Source organism: Tachypleus tridentatus, chromosome 7, assembly GCF_004210375.1.
Source record: "Tachypleus tridentatus isolate NWPU-2018 chromosome 7, ASM421037v1, whole genome shotgun sequence".
In the NCBI taxonomy this organism is placed as follows: domain Eukaryota; kingdom Metazoa; phylum Arthropoda; class Merostomata; order Xiphosura; family Limulidae; genus Tachypleus; species Tachypleus tridentatus.
This window is the reverse complement of record NC_134831.1, coordinates 150,297,913-150,319,275: the sequence shown is the minus strand read 5'-3', so window position 1 is coordinate 150,319,275 and position 21,363 is coordinate 150,297,913. Positions and strand designations below refer to the sequence as shown.

The 21,363-nt window shown below is 32.1% G+C and overlaps 1 protein-coding gene across 5 annotated transcripts in view; it reads right to left on the bottom strand.

The window, feature by feature from the left end:
• Acn (apoptotic chromatin condensation inducer acinus) overlaps positions 1 to 21,363 on the bottom strand; it is a 59,873-nt gene that overhangs the window by 24,227 nt on the left and 14,283 nt on the right. For 4 of the 5 annotated variants that reach the window (XR_013031596.1, XR_013031595.1, XM_076514730.1 and 1 more), the window contains exon 2: positions 190 to 926. Coding sequence is in view for 3 of the 5 variants with exons in the window: in XM_076514728.1 (XP_076370843.1) it covers positions 190 to 926 (737 nt within the window). In the remaining 2 variants the exon portion in view is untranslated. Of the gene's footprint in view, positions 1 to 189; positions 927 to 8,235; positions 8,371 to 21,363 lie in introns of those variants that run through there. The other variant, XM_076514729.1, reaches the window with a different exon arrangement.

Genomic DNA, 21,363 nt, shown 5'->3' with positions numbered 1-21,363 from the left:
TTAAAGTGCTCTTTAAATTATATTTCTTAAGTGTTCTCCCAAATTAGCCATTTAATAAAAAAGTAAAATAACTAGACTAAGCAAATGAGAAGTTAGAAAATAAATAACTATAGTCCTAATAAATTACATTACAAAAGTTTAATTAAAGATTATTAAAATAAAAATAACCTAAAAAGTTCTAATACTGACCTAGCTGGGGAAAACTTTTCATTCACCACACTCTCTGGTTCTTCCTTTTTCTCATAAGAAACTGTAATGACCCTGTCTTTGGAATCTACATCATTGACATTTGGTTCTGGAGTACTAGATTGACTCCTACTCTTCTTATTTCTGTTCTTTTCTTGTTGGCTTTCTGGGGAAGAACTTCTGCTTCTAGATGAAGACCTGCTACTGTTCCTACGACTACTTTGGCCACTATTCTGACTACTACTTCTACTACATGAAGAACTCCGACTACTTCTGGAACTACTTGAACTGACACTACTGCTACTTTTATGCTGTTTGTTACCGTTTCTTTCTCTACTTCTGTTTCTACTTTTCCTACAGGTTTGTGATTTAGATGATTCAGGAATGTCTGGGTCTACTATGAGAGAGGAGGGTGAACATTCACCATCTTTTCTGCTAACATCAGTCTCTTCTGACTTTTGGCCTACTGATGAATAGGAGTCCTTTTTAAAGCTCTTGGTTTTACTGATGCTTTTAGAAAACTCCTTGACTGTTTTTGTAGTACATTTATCTTCTTTAGTATCAACTACTTGTTTTTTAGTAAGCCCTGTTTTCTTTCCACTTTTTACACTGTTTTCATGGGCCATTTCCTCTTCATGCTTTTGATCCAACTCATGCTGTGAAAATACCTCCTGATTTTCTTTGGCTTTTACATCAGATTCTTCTTTGCTGTCACAAACGCTGGTAAACAGATTGCCATTCTGTTCAGAAAACATAGTATTTAACACATGAAACAAAAATATCATGCTTCACTTGAAACATCTGATTCAAACTACTAGTTTCAACACAAAGCTAGTTAATTACACCCACAACTTAAAATTTATTGAACAAATCTTACGCTTTTTTTTTTATGGATATTCTCACAATAACACTAGTAAATCATAACAAAATGGACAAAGAAACTCAATAAATCTGTAGTGAAATACAGAACTTTATGTTTATTACAATACTGGAGTTAAAATGGATGTGGAGAACTCGAAAATGTTATATAAATACATCACATATAAACCAAATGATAACTGTAGCATTAGTGCTTATTAACTTATTTGTAAGTTAATACAAAGGGTTAAAGGTATTGCAAGACAGACTAACAAAATATTTTTATAAATGGTTACATATTCAAGATAAAATTCATAAAATGAAGGATAAGAAAGTTCAATCTGGCTTATTAAAGACATAATGGCAAAAAATCAAAGATGAATGCCTTAAAACCTTTAAAAATTACAGCTAGGTTGGATGATTTATAGCATTACAGAAAAGTAAAACTAGTTTAATAAAAAAAATTAGGATATTCAAAAAAAAAAAAAAAAAAGAGAGAGAGAAAGAAAGACAAATAGCTGCTAATAATGTTAAAACAGGAAGGATATTTTTAACAACACTTTGGAGGGTTCTAGCCAGCATTTTGTTTGTGTGCATATTGTTACTGAAACATTTTCTTGTTGACCAACACTATAAAATATATAACTAACATTCTTAACAGATAACTACACTCTGTGATACTGTCCCGTGTTTAGTGTATGCGAGTGTTTTCCTGCATACAGAAAAATTATCTTCACTATTTATATGCATCTGGTGCAGTAACACAAAAAAATATGGAAAAACTATACATCATTTATACACAATAGTTCCTGAAGTTCCTATCATTGTATTTTCATGCCTGAAGTGGCACACTTGCTTTAAGTTGCATGTCCATCCAGTTATATTACTTAGCTCTTCTGAACACATATGGGTAAAGTATACACCAAGAACTGTTACAGCATCAATCAAAATTTAATTCTATTATGATGAGTTACAGATCGAAGACAAAATACAGCTTAGTTACTAAGCTTAATAAATTATAGTGCAATTCTATGGTATCAATAGTGTTATGATTTTTGGGTTATTTCAAATGTATGCATAAAAACTTTAAAAATCATGCTCTCCATATCCAAAATTTTAAAAGGCTTAGGCAACCTATGGCACGCAGCAAATTAGTACAAATGTTGTCATGTTTTAAGAAAAACTAAGTTAAAGAGCTTTGAGCTTTAACTGAAATGTGACTGAATTTATTATACTGATCTTTCCATCATACCTGGCTCATATTACAAAACTTGCATTGATGGGAAGGTCAGTATAACAAATATATATAAATGTATTACGTTACAGAATAAGCTATTCAAACTAAACATTTGTTTTCATTTTATATGTACTAATTCTAGAATGAAAAAAAAATTTTCATATTTCCTAATTTTATGATGGTTATTATGTTGCTCAAATTGACAGATCCCATATCGTTATGGTAGAGAAAATAAGATAAAATACAGTTTTACTGAAAAACAGATGTTTAAAATGCATTTAGGAGGTTTCAGAGATAATTATGAGATTTTCGGGGAAGAATAGTTTTTAATCACAACATGAAAAATCACTTTGCACTCATACTTGTAACGAAACAGACTCAATAGTTTCACATTCTTTTGTAAAATTACTTCATTAAGAAAATCTGATTTTTTGTGTACAAAAACCTGTAATCTTTGCTAAAAGTCTACTAAATTTTGCAAAGGTATACATAATGCATCAAAAGTTGTAGAACAAAACTTGTATATATTATACTGAGCCTATCGCAAAAGGAGTTAAGGTATTCTATTGTCAATGTATACATCAATGAATGTAGCATCAAAACACTTAATAAATTAATTTTATTACATATATATTTCAATCTTAATTTCAAAAGAAAATATTAAAATATGTTCCCAATCTTCACTTTTCTATGTCAATTATTTGCTCTGTATTACAGAATTTCAATGATTGTTTCATCCTCTTTGGAGCTGCTGAGTTTTAATACAAGTTACAAACTTATATTCATATTATATATATTGCTAAGACAATCTCACTTTAAGCCTCCATCTAATTTTTACTTAACCCTTGTGCAAATTAATTGAAACAAGACAGCAAATTGATATTTTCAATTTTTTGCATTTCTGAGAATCCGAAAATTACAAATTAATACATGATATGACTGCCTTTATTTTTAAGATCATTAATCCGCTTTGGCATTGAGTCCACGAGTTGACTGCAATCTTTACTAATTTTTGGATCACAGTACCACACCTCAATTATAACCTCAATTAGCTTATCTTTCATAGTACAGTATTTTCCCTGAAGTCTTTCTTTACAAATCACTCAAAGAATTTCAATAGGATTCAAGTCTGGAAAGTTTCCAAGCCAGTCCAGCACCTTTATTCACGTTGTAGTCATAAAATTCTTCACAAGTTTCAATGTGTGGCAAGGAGCCAGATCTTGCTGAAAAATGCCAGATCCATCTGGAAATCTCTTTCAATTCTGGAACGACTCTTCTCTACAAAACTTCGATGTACTGTGGTCCTAGCATCATACCTTCTATGATATGTAAGCCTCTGATGCCCCAGTAGCTGAAAAAGCCCCAAAACATCTTCTTCAAGGGGTGTTTTATGCACTAATTGTTGTGAGATTCTCGAAGTTTCTCATCTGGAGTTCTGCAAGCATGCAGACTTCTTTGACCCTGTACAAAGAAACGAGTCTTGTCACTGAATAACACCTTCCTCCATTGTTCTTGCATCCAGTTCTTGTATTTCAGACCCCACTGATACTGTTTTTTCTTCATTGAGTTGGTAAGTTTTTTTTTTTTACTAGTCTCCTTGCCCTTCTAACGCAATTTCGAATGATGTAATATTCCTCAAACTTTTGTTCTATATCCCAAAAATAGATCAACCGTACTGCAAAACAAAGCTAATGATGCTGTCTGTATGAAAATATGACTATTAAAGGAAATCAGCAGGTCCAGAGAGCCTACACCAGCCGTCATGCTGAAAATATTGTAAAATGACCATTTGTTTCAATTAATTTGCACAATAACATAGATACAAACCAAAATGTTCAACCAACGTGACACATCCTCCTCTTACTGTCTTTCAAAATGTCATTAATACTCTCTAATGCTTGATATATCATTATTCATAACCAGTATTGAGGTTTTAAGTATAATACTAACTTGATTGCCTCTGAATTATTCAACTTAAGATTCAAATTGCCATTATAGAAATCAAACTGACCAAATATGGGAATTATTTTATTACTCAAAATTTAGTTATAAAAACCACAAACTATAATAGTTAGATACATTTTTGTTTTGTGAAAGTTTGAAATAAATAAAAATTTGGTAAAATACTATCAACAACCATAGCAAAATTCAGAATTAAATTTTTATACACTTTAAATGCAAAATGTATTAAACTCACATTTATGTGAAGTTTTTGTGCAAACTTATTGTTCTAGGTTCTTAAAATAACAAATTTGGTTACGTAACCCAAACGCCTGACAAACAAAAAACGTAAAACATTTTTCCATGTGATATGCATGCTAGAAGTTTGTACACTACATAACTTGAGCTGTGTATTTGCACTGGAATAATTTCTAGTTTGTTATTCAGGTTTAGTAATCTGACAGTTTAAAGATCAATAATAATGTTATAAACTGGAAACTGTTTACTGTTGTAATATGCAGTCATTCTATAGAGAAAAAATATTTCATATTTTCTGTTGTGGTTACAAGACTAGGCAAATGGATCAAGCCTATATAATGTTAAGGTAGAGAAAACAAAACTGCTTTACAGAAAAAACTAACTTTGGATAAACATTTTGAAGATTCTATAGATAGTTTTCAAAATTATTTTAACCAAGATGCAAAGGTTTTCAATTTTAACAATAAATTAGCCTTGTACTCAGACTAATCAGATGCAGTCTCTATGAATTCACAAATAAAACTAATAGAAACATATATTCTTCTGTAACAATCCACACAGGGTGAACAAGTCCTTGTCTGATTTCCCACATTTTTTGACAATGTCACAGTAAATATGCAGAAGAAAACAAGCAAGAGACAGGACTACAAATATTACATCCAGCTCCATGTTGCTGGGAAAAATGACATTCCATCAATTATCTAGCCTAGATAACACTATGATTCAAGTTTACATAATGGGACTGAGCAATGTATTTTCACTCTCTGAGAACGATACACTGATAATGTTCATAGATAGAATGAAACAAAGCATAACCTTTGAACTTATATTCTTTGTTGCAGATAGACAATATTCTTAAGTAATGGTCTGATTTATTTGTGCTGTATTCTGAAGACAAACAATATTAGAAGAGACAGACCAGGCTTCATGTAAGAGTAGCTGACTTGGAGAAGTTTGTTATCAGAAGTGGGAGTTATGTTAACAGGGTTTAAGAGCAGAATTAATAATTTCCTGGAAGATAAATGTTTCAGGGGTATAGAAGTTTACCAATAGCCTCACTCCCATGATTACTGAATTATAAATTTAGGATACCACAATTTTACTAGCACGTAGTTAATGTAATTTTAATAAAATGTCTATGTAATCCTCAATTCATACTCAATTACTAAAATTTACAAGTATGCTGCCTGTTGTTTTCTTTTCAAAATCTTTAACTACTATCACTGATATTTTTGTGAAACCAATATTGTGTTTACTGTAATATTTTTTGAATTATCACTTTATATTTACACTTAAAAATCAAAAACAGTAAATTTTTAATACAAAGTCTTATTAATACGAACATGAAACAGCTGCAGTTCAACAAAATGACTGCCTACCCAGAACTCTACAGCCCCTTTTCTTGCTAAGACCACGAAAAAGTCGCATTCTCACTGTCACACAACCATTTTTAAATTTCAGCACATATAATGGCAGAATAACGTGACCACAGATTTCAAATTTTTATATATTCTGAATTAAATCATACAGTCTTAAATAACTTGTACATGTCTGAAACTACACTCTCTAAACTGGTTCTGCTTCATAAGTTGTACATGTACATGAAACAAAAACATTAAAGAATGAATAAAACATTTATACAATAGGTCTTTACCTTTGTTCAATTAAATTCATATAAATATAATGGTACTGTCTGTTTTATGTCCAAGTAACTACTTCACAGGTCATGGATGGATTTTCATCAAAATAGGTATGGAGGTTCATAAGGTAAATGTAGGGGGTATATATGGACTTTCATTTTGCAGTTTTTTTATGCATGCTTTTACCACTACTTTATCCCCCTATACGTGGATTTTCACCAAATTTGGTATGGAGGTTTATTATGTCAATGGGGAGATTATACAAAAGTTTTTTTTTTCCAGTTTCTGTCACATTTAAAAAAGTTTAATGCAGTATTATATATTTATTTTGTGTTTGTAATTCACTGATGTTGAAGTTAGATTTCTACAAGACCTAAATGAGAGACAAACAGCTGCAACCAGAAGTGGAAATAGAGCAAAAATCACACAAAAGATAATTTTGAAAGAGATAAGGAGAATAACTTGTCATGTCAAAAGGTGTTCTTAGTTAATTAATCCTAAATACATGAACTCTGAGAAAAAACAATTACAAGTAAGAAGAGTAGACAAATACAAGAAGTTTAAAACACAACTGCAGAACTCACACAATAGTGCAAATGAATTATACATGGATACTACTGCAATAAAAATAGTTTGCCTTATCAACTGAATTCTAAAACAATTGAATTAGCCTAAGAAAACTTTTGACAAGAAAACTGTATAGCATTTAAAATGCAACTGATTTCCATAGTGTAAATAATTTTTGTACATATTTTAAAAACAAGTGGAGTGCATGCTGTTCATTTATTGCCAACAAGTTCCATGCATCCACTCTGGAAGAATCTTTAGACCAACACACCCATATATTTACATTCAATACATTCTAAGAGTTTATATCTGTGCTTTTACCACTACCCCAACTCTTGTCAATTTATCTTCACCAAATTTAGTGTCAAGGCTCATTAAGTCCATGGAAAGTTTTATTTTTGCCCCTTTTCTTTGTCATATATTATTTGAATTTTTGATTGATTAAACAAAGCCAACTTCTGTTTCACACAGAAGTTTTGAAAATAAGCAATAATCATTAAAAAAGGTGCAAACTTTATTTCAAAGAGGTCATTAAAATAGGACCCCCCCTCTTTTCAAACATTCAAGACACTAAACTTTTTACTTGGCCTAAAATGCAAGTTTGTTTTTTTCATTATTTTGCTAATTTTAATTAATTTTATTAATAAATGTGAAATTACATCTTTCAGAACAGTAGTTTTTAAATAGTAACTCTGCAAAAAACAAATCAACTTGGTCTTTTATGGAAAGTAATTAGTTATTTATATATTTGTACTAGACACTTTAAATTTTTAAGAATTAAATATTACTTTTTATTTACAATAGCTTACTAATATTTCTTACAATAATTAGCACGTTTTTTCTTCATATTACAGCGATATATTTTACTATATGCTAAAGATATAGTTCACATAACCATAAAAGATTTTTCCTAACATTTGTACTTCTACAAATCCTCAACTATATTGTTCATTTCTTTGTTACAGTTCAATAAGAATAACTATCAAAATCATATACCTCCCCCTTTTTTCACTAAGTTATTAATATTAACTCTCACAGCAATACATATCCTCTTATTTCGGTCGGGATTCACTTTTGATATATCTATTATTTAGAAAGCGCAATTGTTTCAATACCAAGTTTATTAACTCCACTGTCACCATGCTTCCGAAACCGAGGCGACCTCTTTGTTCTTTTAAATTTAAACGACTTTTTTCAATTATATAAAATATTAGAGATTTCTCTCAATCTTAAGCTACAAACAGGTTTAAAGTTTTATGCAAAACGAAATTTAAGACGGCCCTTATCATAAACGCCATAAATACTGTTCACTGTATCGATCTATTATTAGTGCTACTTACTACATGACTCGTGTTAACACTAATAGTATGAGAACACTGTCATAGGTTTAGTCTTAAAAAAAATCTCTACTGTACTGCGTATTATAGTATCTACAATAACTACCAAATAGTCAATTATTTCAGATATTTAGAAAAACTTTGTAAAATAACAAGTCGCTTTCAATTTTAATCGTATGTTTAAGAAAAGTGTTTAAAAATACATTCTTACCGCCACCGAAACGTTAACCTCTTCAACAAATATCTACAAGGTCGGCGTTAGTTACCACGTGCTCTGTGCAGTGAATATTATGCGCGTGCGCTTATCGACCACCCCTTCCCCTCCTCCTTACGCAGTATGCTGCAGTGTTTTCGTATTTCATTTCAATATAAGGATGTAAGCGAAACAAATATCGTGGTATGTTAACCATTTATTTTAGGAAACAATTGCAAATATTTGGTATTATGACTCAATATATTAAACATTTTAGGATAATTAAGTGCTAATCCCATGATACATGCATGTGACAAACAGTCACTGAACATTCAAGATGTACACGATTCACGAATGTGTACAATTTTTTTTTATCATCTAATCAATCCTGAAAGTATCTTAAGTACTAAAGAAATGATAATACCGTAGTTTCAAAATATTTTATGAAACGCAGTCCTTTTTATTAAAAAAGCAAAGAAATATTATTTACTATCCATTTTGATGGAATCAATTTAAATTAATATCTATCTTCTCGTTAGTTTTGCCTGTCATAACAAAACGGATGTGACGTATTGACAAATTATTCTATTACAATTCTATTTGATGACTTTCTAAAATTTCTAATTCTTAAAATATAAAATTATGCCTCACTTACTGTAATTTGACGAGATGACGAATCGCAAAAAATATTTCAAGTTTCAATTATCCGAAACATTAATCAGGACTTGAAAAGCCAGTCAAATATATTAAAACAAGTGGTCAATTAACAGTTTATTACTTAACCGCTGCTATATATCTATGGATTATCGACACACATTAAACAGAAAGCATTAGGAAATATACGTAATTATCAAAGTGAGGCCATTTAGACATAACAAAGAGGCAATCGTATATCTGATTCATTTAGTTTCATTTATATTCTATAAAAACCATACATGTTGCTAACATACAAGTCTATTCCAGAAATATAGGGTTATCGGTAAATGCTAAATAAAGTCCTAAGTGTTATTTTTGTGGCAAAGGCGACTGAGGGTAGTATCCAAATCCAAAATACGCGATAGGAATTCAGACAAGAACGAAACGCAATCGATTTTAAAATGTCGTCTGCCAAGAAGTAAACATCTTGGGTGCTTGAAGATACATTTATTTTCCTTTGGCCCTGTTATGATTATTCTTGCTTATCTGGAGATTAAGCACATTAACTATGTGTGTGTGTGTGAAGGGGGGGGTAATTTTGGGCATCATTTTTGATATTTTTATGCACGAAGTAGGTGAGATTGCCGTGAAGCGAGGTAAAAGAAGTAAAATTTCCGGCAAGGTTGATGAGTAGGCGAGAAGAAATAGTACAACATCGGCAAACCATTAACAAACGGGTCTGACATGGATCCGTAAATCCAAATGCCATGGCTGAGATAGATAGTTGTATATCGGATGCCTAAAATTTAGATGTGGGGGGTAAACACCGAATATTTGTCTTTTCATGGGACTTCTATACTGCAACTAATATTACTTTTCTGCGTGGTTACAACAGTCATATACTACTTATTTGTAAAACATTTTGCAAAGCTGTAAAAGGGCTATCTTCGCTAGTTGTCCTTAACTGAAAAGGGGCTGAATGGATGGAAAGCACCCACTGTCAACTTCTGTGCTATTCTTGTGAAACGGAATGATGGGATTTGTCATTCCCTAAACTGTGGAGCCTGAAACTTACCCTCACAGTCCTGTACACACTTTACTGTACTCAGACCAAGACGAAGACACTTCTAAATTCTTTCACATTCAAATGGTGATTAGCCAAGGACAGAGAAAAAATGAATATTGGAAGTAGTTTTGACACTTTCGAGAAAAATCATTTCTGCTTTTAAGAACTAAGCCTGCCTTGGAGTTCCATGTTTTCATTACTTTCTATTTTACATTTTCAATTCTAAAAGTACTTTAAACAATACACACACACACACACACGAGCTAAGCAGCTAGATCAGAGATTTTAAGGTTCAGGCACAGTCATCCTAATTCAAAACTGCTGACCAGAGTAAGAAAGCAATCAGTTAACAAAATAATTACTTATAATCTAACACAGCTTAAGTACAAAAAATGTTCAATGAACATGTGTTTCATCTTGGACATTTAAGTATCAGACACACGCACACAATGATAATTACTTTCCCTTTAGTGTTTATAAAAAGGTACATGTCGACTGTGCTTTTTATTTTCACTTAATTTTGTTTTGAATGAAATTTTATTTTCTAAAATATATTTAAATATTCTAATTCAATTTATGTCAAGTTTTAGTTGTTTGTAATCTTCATTTCCTATAATATCTCGAGAGTTAAACTTCATTGTTAGCAGTATCTATTTTTACTGCTTCTTGTCACAGACATCTTGTCTCCTCCTTCATTGTCAGCAACTTATCACAAGTATGGATTCTTATGTTATTACATAAATTAAGCAGTTGCATACATTCATATATTCAAAGTATCAGAATATCATTCTTATCTTGATAATAATAATTTTCTAGTGCTGTAACTAAAAGCAATGATAAATGAGTCTTAGGATGTGGATGAATTCCACTGAACAGGACTTTTCTGCCACTAAATGGCATGATTACCTGTGTGTGAAAGGTCCTCTGGACTAAACAAACTTAATCCCATAATGATATGAGAATGCAAATCAACAGAGAATTTGAATTTAGAAAATTGCTCATATGCTTTGCCAATCTCTCTGGCAAGCCAGACTGTAAAACATGATACAAATATTGTAAATTCATGTTTTAAAACCAACAATTTGAGCTTCTATGGTTTACCCAAAATATTAGTACTGAGATAATGCAGTTGCTGAAAAATGATACAACTTGACCAGAGAATGCTTGACCATTACCAGTAGTAAATGTAAAAAATAAAGGGTACATACCAAGGATATTTGTTAACCTTTACGTGCGAATGTGATAAAACTTGCCGAGTTGCACTGTAACACAGAGATGAATGACTGCATATATTGGAAAAGTTTCACTGCTTTAGTACACTAGACTTAATATCTAGCTATTGATAAATGAAAGTAACGAAAGAAGAACCATGCCTGAATTTTAGCACTTGAAAAGTATGGAATAATAATATCATTTTTTTGGTTGAAGTAATATTTGAAAAAGTAATGGCTGCTACCAATAACATGGAACTTGCAATAATTTAAAAAGAGAGAAGCAGGTCTGAAGAATAATAATTTACCTTCCTGCTTCTAAATAACAATTACAGATCTGCAGTCTATAGCTCATTTCACTGGAATAACTTTAGGTCTAATATAAACACTGATCATTTCACATATATCACCTGAATAGGAAAAATAGATCTTAGACCTTATCGCTTCCAACTTAGATCATGAAATATTTGTATAAAGTTATTTTTATGTGATGTCATAAATTCTTTATTTGCATTCAATGTTCACAATGTATTTAAAAAGATAGTCACTGTTCTCATTGTACAAGTGTGTGAAATATAATTGTCTGTGGAAATAAAGATATTTCTTAAATGTTGTGTAACAGAGTATATGGAATGTTCTCTTTCACATAAGTTTATAATTGCAGGGGAAGGACTAAGCCAAAAGTGGACTTGACAAGCTTAAGAATTCCAGACAAGAGGAATAAAGTCTAGGGGCCTGTACTTTTTAAGCAAGGAGATGAGCTCTAATTTAGTTAAACAACTGAATGGTCTAAGAGTTTCTAAACTTTATAAAGTATATGGAGAGAAATATGGTTAGACACTTCCACTGTGTAAAAATTGTTGGAAGTATTCTATGCATTGTTTACTAGCAGAAATTTCTATAAATATTTCTGAGAAATGCTTATTGTATATTTACCAGAGTAATCAGTAAATCATCAAAACAAGTGAAGTGACATCACTAGTATGGTGGTGATGGTAAAGTTCTTTAGCTGGTGTGTTTAGTACGACAGTGGTGTTTCACAAGTGAAATAATTTTTTACCATAAATTTGAGGTGTTGTTTTCTCTGATCAAGAATTCTAGTGACATGTGACATCTACATCAGTTACTATTTTTGTAAGTGTGCTGCTATCCTATCTATCATAAGGAAATGTTATGGTGGCCTATTCAACAAGTTCCATGTTACACTTTGAAGAAATGTGTTCTATTTGTTTATGTGTACTACAATATACTTTGTGAGCATTTACAAAGTTCTGTTACTCCAGTGAAATATATTTTTTCCCCCCCCATATGTCACAAATTGTAAGGAAAATATGAAGAGCAATCAGCTGAACATTTGACTGATACTTTTTAAATTTCAGTCAAATGCAATATACTGGTAAAATAGACAGTATGGCTGATACCAGTATAAATATAACCCTATTAAAAATTTTTCCTGTATAAAACAACAGCTACTTTTGAGAAGCTGACAACTTCAACTATGTGACTTCCAGTAGCAGCAGTGACTACTGTGAATAAAGTATTCTTGCATATGGTCATAATTCAAACTTGCACTGATAAAATGTGAATAATATTCAACATATAAAAGAAGCATGTCCTAAAACTAAATTTTAAATAGATATACTTACAGTTTCTTAGACAAATAATTAGAAGTGTATACACAACAATACTAATATTTAGTGGGCCACTGGCATATCTAAAGAATATTATAATTATTATACTTTTTATGCGCTTCTTTATGTGCCAGTACCTCAATCACTTTGGAGCTTGATACTAACCCTGTCTCTTCAGTACAGATCCTAGGGTTAATGTGTATGATGTTAAAGTAGGCCTTGACTTAAACTGTAATTAAGAAAACCTGAGGGTTTATTGATTTTTCAACACATTACAAATACTTTGAGACTAATTTTACCATAATAAAATGGACTTTCTGCATTAACTATGGTTGAACATTTAAAATAGACTAAACTCTCAACAGTCATTCTAGCTGGAAAAAAAACCCACAAAAACATACTAGTTCATCTTTCAGTCATGCTGGTTATAAATGTAAATGACACTGAATCAGAGAAGTGCTACTGAAAGTATAAGATGGTATAGCGTGTTATACAGCATGCACAAGTAGAATGCCAACTTTCACCACACACCATCACTGGATAACAGACAAAACTAGTTAATTGTAGTATTTGTTGAGCACCACCATCTCTGGTATTGAAGAAAATTCATTGTACATGCAACACAGGAATGTACAATGTTTTCTGCTACCTTAGTTAGTGTACAAGATTTTGAAAAGATAACTTAAGAAATTAGAGAGAATTATTTTTACTGTTGGCAGTTGAAGAGCAAACAACTATATGTGACCATACTCTTTGCATATGAAATGCTTCAAAGAGATCACTCACTGATCCTGCACTGAGATCAAATGTGGTTTATATATAGAATTTCTTTTTATATAAAAGGTCATGCTTGCTCTGAGAGAATCAGAAATTTTGGAGAGTTTTAACAGATTTTTCACATTCAGTAGGACTTTAGGTCTTTATTTGATTTTTTTTTTTTTTTTACTTTTATAACTAAGGGTACAAACATGGTAAGAGTTCTTACATAATTCTAAGATTTGACATTTACTTCAAGTAAACGTGTTTAATTTTGGATTATTGCATATTCTCACTTTTCAGGAATTTGGGAATTTATTTCTTAACTTTAAGAATTTTAATCAAACAGTTACATTTGAAGTGGTAAAAGCTTTTAAATAAAATGGTCTTTTGTGTTTTAAGTATTTTATTGTGTTGTTTTTGTATTTATTAAACACTTTTATTATTTGTAAGACACACTGTGATTAATATTTAATTAACGTTGCTATTATCATATCTTAAATTAAAGAATCTGAGAGTTTGTGGAGAAGTGTGCTCCATAGTTCAATATCCTTAACTCTCCATTTAGTAGGTCCTAAGTAACCATTCTAAGGTAAATTTGCAAGTTAGAAAATACCACATCAGGGTAGATCATGCATCACTGATGTAGTTTATGAGCTTTACAGATAAAGAAAGGCATATGACTGCATACTGACCAGTAAACACTGCAGAAGTACAACTTCATTATAACTCACTTAAAGACAAACTTATAGAGTACCTTTATTTGGGGTACCATGATTCTGTTCAAGTTCATGCCAATAACAACAGATTCTCTAATGGGTGCATAACAAATTGACAACACAAACTTCAGGAAGGTCAACTAAAAAACCTAAGTCTAGTTTAGGCATTTTTTTATATCTTCCAAATTACAAAACAACCTTCTTCTCTACTGTATGTAACATAGGGTCACATAGACACTGGTAATTATTTGGGCAACTAAAAATATAGGAGGGTATACTATACTACTGCTATGACTCAAGTAAGCATGGAGCCCAAACTGCTACTGGTCCTAATCACTAAAGGTTGAAGTCCTCTAAAATTTACTACAAGAATCAAAAGATACCATGGATTGTTTTGTCCTACAGCAAACTTGTGGAGATATTTCTCTGGCCATATATCTGTAGAGAGGCATACAGACTCTACTGTACATATGCCACACATAAATAAGAGCAGTTATGCCAAAAAAGTTGTAGGTTCAGCACTGGAGTGGATAGTCCCGAGTGCTGTTGGACCCTTACAGTAATAGACAAACAGTAATCAATACGTGTTGTTTATTACTGATTATTTCACAGGACAAGCAAGAATTTATTTACTATCAACAAATAAACAGCTATGGAAGTGTAAAAAAACAAAACCAAAACAAAATTCTGGTAGTAACTCCATTCTTCTTGCTTGAATTATAAACATATCTAAATACATCAGATACTATTATTTAATCTTCAACTAAATAACTTGCTTGTGGTTAATTCACTACCACTGAGGGCATACTAATTACATCACACTAAGTAATTTTATGTTTTTTACATATTACAACACTAAGTATAAAGAATTACTCCCCAAAAATTGCATAAAACCACCCCATTTTATTTTGTAAACTAAAGAAATTATAGCAGTAATTAACTGGATTGAATGCTGTACTGGCTGAATATTTATGTATTCTTTATTAACTTTTCTCTCATTAATGTCTCAAAAGTACTTTGCAACTGAATATTGCTGAAACAAAAAAATTACAAAATTTATAAAAATAAAACCAACCATATCATAAGAACTGCTTGATCTGTAATCTGGGAATTAGTTTTAATATTTAATTTTTACATTTTGATAAAAAGAACCATGCCTATTTTTGCCATCTTCAAGACTACAGTAGAGTTTGGTAATTAACTCAATCAATTGATAACCTATGGACATTAGTCACATCAAACAGGATAACGGAAAACAATACTAATCAATATTAACACAAAATCAATTAATATAAAAAAGAAAAAGATCAAATAAAATTAGTGTTTCTGATTGGTTCAACTATTCAAGTAATTAAAAATATTGCTATTGGGATCACACTTTATTATTTCAATTAATTCAAGTTGTCCAACTTAATGTTAAAGCTCACAAAAATTACAATAATTGAATAAATGAAAGTTTTTTTTGTTTTTTGTTTTACCTGCAAAAGTATTTTTAACAAATACTTACTTCTCTGCATACAGGAACTATTCTCTACATGTGTGCATGTAGAGATTTTGTGCATGCCTCTAGTCTTGAGCTATCCTCCACTTAAGACACATTATTACATAAACTGTAGATTCCCAGAAATACTTGTAATCAAAATTAACTTCATTCTTAGATAAGGTAAGACTAATGTGCACCAGTAGTGTAAAGGTATTGAGAGGAATAAATCTACTAGAAATACATTTTAAAGTAATGAAAACATTAATTTATGAAACAACAAACTTACCTCACTGCACATAGTAGCTAAACATCTACAATGATATGATAGAAGGGCTGGTACACAATTGTGGAAACCTAGACCAGCTCTCTTTGGGGAAAGCCCACAGAGTGTGATGCCCTATGGTGGGGTTTAATAGATGGGTACCACTTGTGGGAAACTGTATCCATCTCTGGAAATTGATATTTTATATAATAGTCAGGTGACATCCACTAAACTGCCCTACTCCCAACCACATTATGCTGAGGAACTCTCCAAGTTGACTACCCCAGCAGCTATGAAAAGCAGAGTTTTCCCATGCTATGTTTGAAGATCAGGGGAGAAGAATTTGTATTTTGGAGACATTAAGGATGAGCCAGATCAAATTAGTCCTACCAATTCAAAGATATTTTACTCAAAACTGCAATGGATTACCACAAAACCTAATTTGAAAAGCAGGCATGCGTGAGCCAAAGAAGTACGCAGACAGCAGACAGCCCCCAGCGAGGTTTAACACTTTGTTACTTCTGACTCACTGCAGGCTTTGGGAAGAAAGTATATATATTCTGTCAAGCAACATGAGTCACACTGGGTTCCACGAGGTGAACAGGAGAACAACATAAATGGATAAAGAAATACAAGAAGCACTCACCCATTAAAGACTGTGAATGGACTGGAGAATAGCAACAGGAGGGGGACAGTATTAAGAGGGAGACAAAACTGCAAGATGGTGAAGATCACAGGAGACAAATATGCTAGGCATAGTCCACAATCTAGCTTGAAGGACCTAATCAAAGGGTTGTTTAAACTCTGAGTTCAGAGTGAGAGGCAACAGACAGATTTTGATGAAATGCAGCATGATACAGCCTGCAAGCATCTCCATCCCAGTAGCAATAGGCAATTTTGCTTAGATAAAGAATCCATCAAGTAAGAATAGGATACAAGAAATCCCTGGAAGAAAAGGGTTCTGGTGGCAAGAATAAACAATTGTGAGAACATTGAAACAGAGCTGTGTGTAACAATTAATACCTGGACACAAAAGATAAGGAGATCAACAGAAGAGATATGGAAGAAAAATATAATCTCCCTCCTAAGTTATCCGAGTTTCAAAAAGAAATGAGCAGACTAGTAATAGAATCAAGAAAGACACACGAAACAAACACTGAAAGGCATCTAACATACAAGGATCAGATCCAAAATTACCACAAGCAAGGAAATAAAAATAACTTTAAAAAATGCAAGAATGAAGTGGTCCATAATTCAAACAGAGCCTGGGTAAAAGAATGTACAGCCACATAAGGATTACAATCAGATAAAAAAAAAAACACAAGGGAAAAATAAATTAAAATAAGCTGGAACAAAGGACGAAAAGGTAGAACCAAAGAGATAAAAGCAAAAGGTAGTCAACAAAAGGTGCTTGATAGCCTATGGTGGTAGAAACTGGTAATCTTTGATCAAAAATCAAGTAAAGGAGGCTGAAATGTAGGCAACAGTAGAAAGGCATTCCTGGTCAAATAGTGGCAGATGGACCAGCAACAAAAAACATGCCACTTACACTGAAAGTCATGTGGGAAGAAATAGGAAGAACCAAAATAAATAGGAGCAGAAGGTAAAGAAAAAAAATCAGCTATGAAATTCACAAACAGATGTGAAAGAGAAACATTTTTCTCAACTGGTAAGCAGGTGGATAGTGCAAATTCATGAGGAAATAAAAGCTGATCAAAATAAATGTCCTCATGATTGGGTTCAGAGCAAGAATAGACTTTAGATGAAGGAACAGAGAGAAGAGCAAAGGAAGGCATCAAACAACCCAAACACAATAAACTATGGCATAAATACCTTTCAGAGTAAATGAGACTCCAGTGGCTGCAGACAATGTAAGGTCAGTGTTAACAACACTGTTAATGGCAATGTAGCTTTAAATCAAAGTTAAAATAAACCAAACTGTAAAAAAGCAGCATAACTTTCCCACAACTAAGCTTAAACTTAAAAGAAAAATTTCCATGAAAGGCAGTGCAGAGGGGATATACTATATGTGGAGAATCTATTACCCTCCTACATGTAAACAGATATTGTAATATTATGATTACATTATGCACTAACACGAGGGCTGTTCAAAAAATACGTGGACTGTTTGAATTGTGCGGCTCCAGTTGGTTCCAGGGGAATCTGCTTGGTGTCGCTAGGTTCGCACAGATCAGCTGATTATGACGCCATTTCCTGATTGCAGATATCTTCATTTGTGTATTAGCTACGCGGTTTTAAGTGAAGTGCGATTTTTTCATTTGGCGGATTTCAGAATGAATGACCTGAAGGAGCAATGACTTGCTGTGAAATTGTGTGTTAAACTTGGAAAATCTGCGACTGAAACTTTCGCTATGCTTAACACGGCTTACGGTGATGTTGCTATGAAATGTACAGGATGTTTCAAGTGGCATGAATGTTTTAAGGATGGTTGACAGTCCATTGAAGATGATGAGTGTCCTGGATGTCCTTCCACGTCAACTGACGACCCACACGTCGACAAAATCAACACCCTGGTGCGGGCAAATCGACATCTGACTGTCAGGGAGCTTGCTGAAGAGTGTGGGATATCAGATGGATCTTGTTATGAGATTTTGACCGAAAAATTGAAGATGCACCCGCGTTGCTGCGAAATTCGGCCCTCAGAACTCGTGAGTTTTTGGCCAAAAACTCGATCACTGTTCTTCCCCACCCCCCCTACTCACCTGACCTTGCTCCTTGCGATCTTTTCTTGTTCCCCAAACTCAAAAGACCCTTGAAAGGAAGAAGATTTGAGACAATTCCCGAGATTAAGGCAAATGCGACGAAGGAGCTGGAGGACATCACAAAAGAAGCGTACCAGGACTGTTTCAACAAGTGGAAACATAGTTGGGATACGTGTGTGCGTTGGGGAGGAGAGTACTTTGAAGGGGTCCCAGACCTGTAACTTCTAAATAAAGTACATTTTGTTTTATGACGTCAGTCCGCGTATTTTTTTAACAGACCTCGTACACTTCATGTTATAATATGCGACTTAGATAATAGTTAGTGTCAGATCTGTGACATGCATAAAATCTCTAAAGCAGACACATGAATAAGGCTACTGCATGCAGAGAGGTAAGTATATTATTTTGGAATTAGTGTTTCTGATTGTTACTATTCTTCGCCATTCCATTTGTCTTTGTCTCATATGAAAACAATTGATTAGGTGATTGTAGTTGATCACTGATGCTAATGATAAGCAAATACACACACAAATATCAGAAGATAGCAGCATCATAACCAGTGGCTGACAAAAATATGTAAATACCCAGAATAAAACATTAAGACAAAAATGATCTAATGTAGCATATGCTTGTACCATTCTGCTTTAATGTCTGCATGCCAGAAGTGTCTCCCTTCCTTACACTCAATCATTAAATGTTTTCATACATTTTGCATTAAGATACTGAAATGTTTTTTAAAAGGTCTTTCAGCAGTAGTAGATAATTTATGTAAATTCTAGATAGTGAATAGTATGTACCACCGTAATTCATGACTGTATATAATTTTAGTAGTTTACTACCTTATACTTTTTAAACACAAAGCTTTTAAAAAAAGAGTAACATATTTCTGAAAAGCTCAAGTGCTTTTCCAGGGTACAAATTATTTGTATATGCAATGCATATATATATATATATATTAGTTAAATTTAATAAATACATTTAAATGAAGTTAAATAAGTAAACAAAATCATGAGGAAGGATTGCATTAGAAATAGCATATCCCAACCTCTGATTAATTATAACAATTTTTTTACAAAAGCCAAACCAAAACACAGTAAAATTAAAAATTAAACAAAATATGCTGCATTTTTAAATAAGATCCTAGGGTACAAGCTGCAATGTGGGATTATAAAGTTTTATAAATCCTAGGTTTTGGAGGTAACTAAAAAAGTAGGACCCACATTGCAGTGGCAATACCCTGCCTATCAGTCTTAATCTCCAATTTGCTAGTTTCACATATGAAACAGACATAATTAAACTAGAAATTAGGAAAGCAAGATGGGGGTATTCAAGCCCATAAGGTCCCACATCTATATCACCCTTCACTACCTGCAGACAGTTGTAGGAAGGTGACTGCATAACGAAATTACTATTATTTGGGGGTAAGTAAGATGTAACTTACCTCTTGATGTTAGCATTTCTGCCCCCCAACATGGTAGAGGCACCAATTAACACGATATTGAACCATACCAGTGTACTAAGTTTACTGTGACTGTCATGCTTTTATGCACAGCTCAAGGTGTGCATCCATATAAAGTAATGACAAGTTCTTAAGTTACCATATTTTTAACTTAAAATAATTATTAGTAATTTTTATTAAAGTTTATCTTTTTATGTCTTTGTATTTATTTAGTATATTTTTGTATTTATTACAGAATAGTTTAATAATTTTATCTAAAATTTCTTTACTTAAACCCATTAACTATTAAATTTTTATATCAGTATTTCAACATTACTAATAAAATATTGTAATTTATTACAAATTTTACAATATCTGAATAACTGCAAATTTATAACTGATGGTAGATCTTAAGTTTTTAAAAGGAAAAATATTTCTAGTCTAAGGATATCAATATAAATATTTTTGACAAAAGAAAAGATTTTCATTTTCCAATTCATGGTTTACTCTCCTTAAATAGTAATGTGCCAAACCCACCTGTTATAAAACATTATAACTTTGAGATTAAGACTGATAGACAGTGTATCCCCACCACAATGTGGGTCCTACTTCTGCAGTCACCTCCAAAATCTAAGATACACATTATAATCCCACATTGTAGCTTGTACCCTAGGATCTTTTTTTTTAGATGCAGCATATTTTGTTTTTTACTTTCAAAGAGTTTTGTTTTGGAATTTTAAAAATTATGGTTATAATATATGTATATATACACAGGTGTTTGAACAATGGTGTAAATGATTCCACTGTATCAATAATACATTGGCAAGTTCAAATAATTACTTTACTATCAAGATACATATACCTTAAACATTTTTTAAAGTTTTTATGACATCACTATTGATTACTCTCCAAACTTTTATAAAACTGTGTAGACACCACCAAATTTAATTAGCTGGAAAAAAAATTCTATTCATTTGAGCGTGATTCAATATATATAATATTCATGAAGCTAGAATGAACAATGACTGAAACATGTATCAAATTAAATTAGCAGACACTGTGCTATCTTTCAAGTGGCTGCAAATAAATAAAACAGTACACCTACATAAGATCAAATAAATTCTCAATTTCTTGACCATTTCAAGAGTTCAAATGATGATATAATTTTTATTACATACTCTTTACTACCATTAAACACGTGTATTACAAATGAACTTTAAA